Raw genomic sequence first — 9073 nt, 5'->3', positions numbered from 1 at the left:
CACTTCCTATAATTCTGTATTTCTCTTATGTTTTCCTTTTACTTGCCAATAAAGTCCCTAGCTATTTCTCAACTTCCCCCATCCCCCTATGCAATCACTTCCCCTCATTTATCTCCTCCTTACCTCCTCTCCCCAGTAACATATGCACAGATAGAATTTATCAATCCAGGGTAGAACTGTGGGATTGTCTCTTGGGCAGCAATTACACGTTGTTTCAGGAGTTGATGACCTTTGAAGATGTAGCTGTGTATTTTACAAAGAAGGAATGGAAGCAGCTGACCCCTGATCAAAGGCACCTCTACAGAGATGTGATGCTGGAGAATTATGAGAATATGGTTTCTCTAGGTAAGACTTGTTGCCCCTACCATGATAAATAATAATCCTGTAGAGCAGGAACTTTTAACCTGGGATTTGTGAACTTACTAAAGAATGTTCTGATAACTATTAAATGTAATTAGTTACCTCTGCAAGCTTTTTGTGCTTTTAAAAAAGGAGTTCATAGGCTCCACTGGACTGCCAGAGGGGTTCATGACCCAAAAAAGGTTAAGAGTGCATGCCCAAATGCCTCTTGGCCTTAACTTACGTGACCTCTGGAAAGCTTGGCTTGGTTGTAACTTGAGAATTGAACCTTTCTCATCCATTTTGGGCCCAGAGATAGCCTGTTTTTGTTTTCTGTCTTTAAAAGACAGAGCTGTTCTCTATAAAGGAAGAAATAGACAGCTTTCTTGGACTTTCCCAGATACAACCACTTTTTCTGTTGTTACACTCTTTATCAGACACTGCCTTAGTCCTTACAGCTTCTCTCTGTATTTGTGTAACTGTGGCCCTTCTGTGACTGATAGCTTTCCAACCTCAAGCAGGAGGAAAACAAATGAACTTCCTGTTCTTCTGTGCCTAGATTGCTCCTTTCCTAATAGCATATTCTTACCCCAATCTCTGGGAACACATTTACTTAACAGACTCCTCCCACCTTCCCCCTTATTTCCCATAAATCAAGAGGCTGGAGCCAGGAGTCAGCTCTTAAATCTTGAACTTTTACTCCTATACAGTATTACCAGTTATTGACAATGGAGTATGACTATGTTGCGTTGTCTCTCTTGAACATACTTGAATATATTTAAGCCTTTTTCATTATCAAATGAAAGGCTCTGTCTTCTGAAATAGACATTTCAGACCTAAGAGGTAGATATTTAGGGGGAAGGCCTTGGTGTTTTACCCTTGAATCTCTATACCAGATCTGAAAGGTATATACTGGTAATCAAGCTTCAGTTTTTTGGTGGGTTTGGGTTGAAAGGAGCAGGGGAGGGTTGGGGTTTTTTTTGACAGGAGATAGTAATAGATCAAATCACAATCCACTGTAACATAATTTAGTTATAAACAGATAACTATTATAGCAAGGGGCACCCATAGCAAATGAAGAGTTATTTATGAAATGTGAGCATATATGAAGAGTAAACTGTTAATTGCTTAGCAAGAGTTTGGCTCACATAGCTGCTGGGAGCCTAGCTTAGCTTCCTATCTTAGCTCACAGGAAGCTCCAGCTTAGGTAGGGCCTTTCTGGATTTGTGGCCAGATAAGGCTCTGCCAGGATTGGATCTTGGGCTCAGACCCTAACCTTAAATGTACCCTTGGGAAAGAAGAGATCTAGGACTACAGGTCCTAGATGAGTCAAAGTTCTGTCCCGAGAAAACAAAGGAACAGGATGGAATCTAGGCCCAGGGAGAAATTAGAGGTTTCATATAATTATTCTTTATCTTTTTATGTCTGTGTCCCATTTTCCCAATTAGGCTATAATTTTCTTGAGGGCAAGGACCATACCTTTCATATAGTTGCATTAACTTTTCACAATTTCTAAGAGTTGGAAGGAACCTCAGAGTGTCTAATCCAGCCAACCTTGAACAAGAGACATAAAGACTGGACTTCTGATTTCATTGGTATGAGGAACTTCCAAGGTGAGGAAACTTCCTTTAACAGAGCAAATTCATACCTTCTCTGTAATTTACAGTCTTGGAAAGTTGCCTAGACCACCAAGAAATTAAGTGACTTGTCCATGGTCACCCAGCTAGAGGTAACACTTGAACACAGATCTGGCTTCCAGCCAGATCTACTATGTCATGTACCACTCAACCAAACAAGAATCTTCTGTCAAACATTCTTTATAATAGTCATCCAGCATCTGCTTAAAGACCTGTGGTGACATGGGACCCACTAACTCCTGAGACAGCTCTCATTCATTGTCATTTGAGTTTGATGATTACCAGTGGTTTTTGCATCTTCAGAATCCTGGAGAGAAACTGGTTTAGTCTGATCCCTGGCATTGCTTTGAATTTTTCAGCACAAAGCTACACATTCTATTTCCTTTCTTACAAGCAGGAGTTCCAGTCCACAAACCTGATGTGATCTCTCAGCTGGAACATGGGAAAGAACCATGGGTCCTGAATCTGCAGAAAGCCGGTGAAAGAGAGGAGACCCTGAGATACTTCAGCATAGGTGAGGGAAGACAGCACGAGTCAGTGGAAGTTGTCATTTTTTTAAAAATGAAAACTTTCTTCTGCATAGGATACACTGTTTGAAGAAGGCTTCATAATGAGAAGGGGACTGTGAGTGGGAGTTTATTTGAGAAGCAGTCCCAAGGTAAGGCAGCAGAGAATATAAATTATTCTGTGGGAAGGAACAATTGAAAAGATCCAGAATATCCTGGGGGAGGAATTTTTACCACACAGTGAGTCATAGAAACATAGATTCTTAAATTTGAAAGGGACTTTAAAGGTCGTATCATAAACCTTGACCCTCTCTAGTTCAGCTAGATGACTAGGTCATGAAGTCCTGTTACCTATCATGAATCCTCTCTCTAACATGCCCAAATTATCTTAGCCTCTGCTTGAACATCTCCAGTGATGGTGAGCTCACTATCTCTTGATGAAAAGAAAAACCAGCTTCAAGTAGTTGAATGGTTGACATGCAGAAAAGGGGTTAGTTTGTTCAGTTTAGTCCTAGAGGGCAGAAGAAGGAGTGGGTGGAGGAGAGGAGGCAGATCTAGGCTAAATGTAAGGAAAAACTTCCTGATACAGCTGTCTTAAACTGGAATAAACTAGCTGTAGAGTCTTCATTAGAGGTCTTCAAATAAAATCTCAGGGATGGGAAACTTGCGACCTCGAGGCCACATATGGCCCTCCAGGTCCTCAAGTGTGGACCTTTGACTGAACAAAGGATTTGTTCTGTGAAGTTTGGATTCTGTCAAAGGGCTGCATTTGAGGACCTAGAGGGGCCACATGTGGTCTTGAGGCTGCAGGTTCCCCACTGCTGGTCTAGATGACTTTTTCAAGAATGTTGTAAAAGGCATTCCTTTTTTTAATTTTTAAATTTTATTTTTATTTTTTTAGTCAGTTAACAAGCCTTTTAAAAGTATTTATTATGTGCTGGGTATGACATTTAAGAAATTTGAGACATAATTTCTAGGTAACAATTTCTCATATAATTTCAATAATTTCATAATTTCTCCTTTACTTGCAACTCTATAGTGAAAATCTTGCCTATACTAATGTTTGATCCAATTTCAAAATAGAAATATGCAATTTGAATTACAGTCACATTCAATGCAAGTGTCAAATAATCATAATAGATGAGGTTTTGGTTTTTTTTTTACAAAAAGGTTCAAAGCATCTTGTCAACTCATAAAAGCAGTTACTAAGTATGCCTCGTTTTATGGTGTTTAATAAAAAGGTGCTCCTCTTAAAAATAAAAGTCAAGGAATCTATGACCTGATCGAAACAATTTCAGCAACACACAACCTGCTGAATTAACACTTCTCATTACAAAGATGCCAAGAATGCTTGTGGGAGACAAAACACTGTTCAGTTGCACAGTAGCATCTATGGTTATTTCAAACATGGACGTGAATCCTTAGCATAGATAGACATTTGTCAAGGGAAGCCAAGGCAAAGTTTGCTGCTCATTATTTATAAAGGACCACTGCTTCTCCCCACTATCCCATGACTCCTAGAAATAAACTGTGCCTCAAATATTCCTTATTTAAAATCACATTTTTTACAAAGCTATTTAGTACCTGACACAGAAAAACAATCACAATTTGAGAATCATTTAACATGAAATTATACAATTAAAATTTTCATAAACACAAATCCACATTTGTCATAACACAGAGAGCAAAGGACAAAGCAAAAACAAGAAAACTAAATTGGCTGTTGTATACAATTGGACACAGTTGTGTCATGTACACTAAAAGTCGTTTACAAAATGGTCATCTCAGATCTATAGAAGACCCCTCTCCATTCAGTGTTGTCATCCCACAAGTTAAGCTGCTGCACATCTGCTTCTGTTTTCTCCATGTCCTCCTGTAATATGGCTGGTAATTATTTTAGCGATTACCACCCCCTCAGGATGATTTGCCATTAGTGCTTTGTTGACCATCGTAGTCTGCATATCCCTGTCCATAACCATAGTTTCCATAGTTATACCCAGTATAATCATGTCTGCCATAGCCACTATAGTTTTGATCATCACCACAGGCACTATTGTAATTTCCATATTCTTGATCATAATGGTTATTAACTCCTTAGTAGCAGTTTCGGCTCTGACCTCCGAAGTGGCCCATAACCCCGCCTCTCCCACCTCGACCGCCAGCTGCAGCGCCCCTCGCTCCTTTCTGTTGTTGCTGTTGCTGCCTGCTTTCTTCTTTGGGCCTAGCAGCTTTGATTTCACACTTCCCATAACCAATCTGATGATACCTGTTTTCTAATAATTTTTTTACTGGTTCTTCATCTACATAGGTGATAAAACAAAATCCTCTTCCTTCCTTTGTTTTTTTGTCCTTAGGAATTTCAATATTCTCAATCTCTCCAAACGCTCCAAAATATTCTTTGATTTGTTCTTTAGATATATCTCGGCTCAGTCTGCCAACAAATACTTTTTTACAGGACTCCTTTCTCTTTAAAGCTTTAGCCCTTTTGGGGTCTATCAACTTGCCACCCAGCTTGTGCTCTTTAAATTCCAAGACCTTATCAACACTGGCAGCATCTTTGAAAAGCACAAATCCGAATCCCCTTGATTTCCCTTTGGCATCTGTTTTAATTATGCAGTCTACAATCTCTCCAAAACGAGACAGGTATTCAGTGAGATCTTTCCTGCTCGTATCCCAGTTTAGCCCGCCAATAAACATTTTACTATCATCCTGCTGGTTCTTGCTGGCGTTGATTTTGGAGCCCTCGGAGAACGCCGAGTAGCGGTACTTGTTCACCTTCTCCATGGTGGTGCGGCTGTTGGCAGGGGCAAGACGTGCAGAGGAGGAGTAGCAGCTGCCAGGTTGTATTGAGCTTGTGAAAGGCATTCCTGTTCAGAGAGGATGGGACTCAAAGGAATGAGGGAAGGAAAGAAAGAAGGAAATAAACACTTACTAAGCACTTACTACGTATCTAGCACTGTGAATACAAATAAAAGTTAAAAGGAAAACAGTCCCTGCCCTCAGAGAGCTTACTTTCTAATGGGAGAAGACCACACACAAAAAGGAACTAAAAAACAAGGTGGAGAGGGGAGGTACCCACAGAGGGATGACTTTGACATCTCGAGTAAGCTCAGAACAGAGCAGGGTGGGGGGAATGAAGGCTTGCCGGTCACAGCCCTTCCACAAAACTCACCAATGGAAGAAGTGGGGCGGGCCTCGTAGAGGGATATAGTAGATGGAGTAGGCTTCCGGAGTGGTAGGTTGTTACTGGGTGACAAGGCCTCAGACACTGCAGGGAAGTTCCAGGATGTTCCACCAGTGGAGGGAAGTGAAGAGGAAGGAAGTCAGGCACATGGCTGGGAGGGGGATGGCCTCTTCAATCCCTTCCATTTCTCACACTGGCTCATTATGTAATTTCCCAAGGCCATCTCCGACATTTTTTGGACTACTTTAATCGTTAGGAACTTCTTACTCATATTAAGATAATATCTGCATCTCAGACTTGGTCCCTTAGGGCGCTCAGGAGAGGCAGGGAAGAGAAAGAAAGGGCATAATGGCAGGGATTGAACAGATAGCTAGAGACAGATTGCAAAATATAAGCCTTGCATTGAGCAGGAAGTAATATTATAATCTTTTATAGCTGAGTAAACTGGGGCAGAGATTAAATTACTTTTCTGTAGTCACACAACTAGCAAGTCCCCTAGGCAGGATCTGCACTCAAGTCTTCTAATTCCAAGTCCAGTGTTCTTTCCACTTTACTGTTGTGTCTTTTAGGTGATGAGTGCCACAGAGCCAGGCAGAGGAACCTTCTCTTTTTCTTGTCTCTTTAGGTTCATTTTCCTGTTTACCACACAGCCTGCCACAACTATCAACTTCTCAATCCCTCGCTTTATCACCCCTCTGACCCCACTTCTCACACTTCATACCGGCTCATCTCCTTTTAACCCAGTTTGGTCTCCCACTATTGCTAGCACATACTCTCAGCTCCCTGTTCATTTCCACCTCTTCTGCTCAGCCTGTTTCCCTGGTCAAACTCCACCAGCCCTGAAGTTGGCTACCGAAAAGTACAGTGTTACAACACCGTTGTTGACAGGTGGATTCACTGGCTGGTGCACAAGCTCCTCCTTCTAGAAAGTTAGAAAACTGATAGGATCAATGAGCAAGTGAATTCTCCTTTCCAATGCTCTACAACTTGAAAAGCCTTCTTCTTTGAGACCAGATTTTAAATAACTCTCTCTACCATTAGCTTTCTTGCTGGGAGAGAAGAGAAACTTAGAGAATAGCAAATTACAAAGGAGCACTTAAAATAGCTTTCCTAGCTTATGCTGGTGTTATCCTCTGGGTGGGCCACTTCACACTATTCTCCTCCCTCCTTAGCTAACCTGAGGTTCTTATGCCTTTCATCTATTCTCTCAAGATTGACAGCTAGTTTTGAGAACTACCAAAGCTATGTATTTCAATTAAATTACTATGGGGGCAGGGGGAAAGCTCATAACTAAAATTATTTTCCTTTTTCCTCAGCTTACAGAAGGAATGACCTTTGAATTTGCCTTTTATTTTTTCAGATTGTGAGAGCCAGAGTGAGAACAAGAAGTCATGTCAAAAAGGCATTCCAAAAAAGATAAAATCACATGGAGCACCACTGGCAATGCCCTTAAATAATGTAACTCAGGAAACTCATTTTGGAGAGGCTGGTGAATCTGAGAGAATTTTAAAGGGAAATCAAGGAAACTCCACAGTGGTGATTTTGAAGAAGTACTGTTGCCAAGAGAGAGGTTTCAGTAAATTGGCTATGACCCCAAAGAAAAATGCAATGGGAGGGAATGCTGAAGAGCTGAATAAACGTAGGAGAAATTTAAGTTTGAATTCAAACTCTGTTTCTCACCCAAGACATACTGTAAGAGAGAAGACCCATAAATGTGACACATGTGGCAAAAGTTTCCAATATAATTCAGATCTTAATCTACATCAGAGAATTCATACTGGAGAAAAACCCCACAGATGTTGTGAATGTGGAAAAAATTTTAGTCGGAGCTCACACCTTAGGGAACATCAAAGAATTCATACTGGAGAGAAACCCTATAAGTGTAACAAGTGTTTGAAAGCTTTTAGTTGTAGCTCCCACCTTATTCGACATCAGTTAATTCACATTAGAGAAAAACCCTACAAGTGTGATAAATGTGGTAAAGCCTTTAGTCTGAATTCACGACTTAGTCTACATCAGAAAACTCACACTGGAGAGAAGCCATTTAAATGTAATCAATGTGGGAAAGGCTTCATTCAGAGCTCACAGCTTATTCAACATCAGAGAATTCATACTGGAGAGAAACCCTATGGATGTGATGAATGTGGAAGAGCTTTTAGTCAAAGCTCACATCTTATTCAGCATCAGAGAATTCATACAGGGGAGAAACCTTATGCATGTGAAGAGTGTGGGAAGACCTTTAGTCAGAGCTCACAACTTAAACTGCATCAGAGAATTCACACTGGAGAGAAACCTCACAAATGTAATGAGTGTGGGAAATCTTTTAGTCAGACTTCATTACTTATTCGACATAAGAGAATTCACACTGGAGAAAAACCTTATGAATGCCATGAATGTGGGAAAGCCTTTCGCCAGAGTTCAACCCTTGTTCAACATCGGATAATTCATACTGGAGTAAAACCCTATAAATGTAATAAATGTGGCAAAGCTTTTGGTCGAAGTGCGTACCTCATTGAACATCAAAAAACTCACCCTGGAGAGAAATCTCATCAAAACGATGACTATAGGGTTATCTTAGATAGTTCAAAACTTATTGATAAGAGAATCCAACCTGAAAAGTCCCCCAAAATTAATGAATGTGGGAAAGCCTGCAGTGAGGGCTCATTACCTATTCAACACCAGAAAGTTCATACCGGAGAGAAACCTTATAAATGTAATGAATGTGGGAAAACCTTCAGTTGGTATACATGTTTTGTGAAACACCAAAGAAATCATATTGGGGGAAAATCTCAACATAATAAGCATGAGAATGCTTCAAATATTTCAAGCTTTACTGAACACCAAAGAATTAATACTATGGATAAACCCCATAGATGTAATGAATGTGGGAAAAGCTTTGGTCAAAGCTCATTACTTATTCGGCATCAGAGAATTCACACTGGAGAAAAGCCCTATGAATGTCATGAATGTGGGAAAGCCTTCAGTCAGAGATCAACTCTTGTGCAGCATCAGATAATTCATACTGGAGTAAAACCCTACAAGTGTCTTGAGTGTGAGAAAGCCTTCAGTAGGAGGGCATACCTTATTGAACATCAAAAATCTCATATTGGGGGGAATTCATATCAGTATACTAATTATGCTAATACCTTAACTAGTTCAAGTCATAGTGAAGATCAAATAATTCATACTGAAAAGAAACATAAATGTAATGAATGTGGTAAAGGTTTCAGCGAGAACTCATTACTTAATCAGCATCAAAGTGTTCATACTGGAGTGAAACCCTACAAATGTGATGAATGTGGAAAAGCCTTTACTTGGAGTTCACATCTTATTTTACACCAGAGAATTCATACTGGAGAGAAGCCCTATGAATGTCATGAATGTGGGAAAGCCTTCAGTCAGAGCTC

General features: G+C 40.3%; 1 protein-coding gene and 1 pseudogene across 1 annotated transcript; one reads left to right on the top strand and one right to left on the bottom strand.

The window, feature by feature from the left end:
* Nucleotides 1–218: 218 nt before the first annotated feature.
* LOC114032633 (zinc finger protein 436-like) lies at nt 219–9066 on the top strand (the record flags this gene model as incomplete). The annotated part of the gene is made up of 3 exons (XM_027847994.1): nt 219–345; nt 2374–2490; nt 7027–9066. Coding segments are annotated over 3 exons (2284 nt in total), but the record flags the coding sequence as incomplete, so codon positions are not given.
* On the bottom strand, nt 3697–7058 carry LOC114032631 (annotated as a pseudogene).
* Nucleotides 9067–9073: the final 7 nt, after the last annotated feature.

Source organism: Vombatus ursinus, unplaced genomic scaffold (assembly GCF_900497805.2).
Source record: "Vombatus ursinus unplaced genomic scaffold, bare-nosed wombat genome assembly UNPS02005512.1, whole genome shotgun sequence".
NCBI classification, from domain to species: domain Eukaryota; kingdom Metazoa; phylum Chordata; class Mammalia; order Diprotodontia; family Vombatidae; genus Vombatus; species Vombatus ursinus.
The sequence above is the reverse complement of the archived record's forward strand: the minus strand, read 5'-3'. Positions and strand labels throughout refer to the sequence as shown.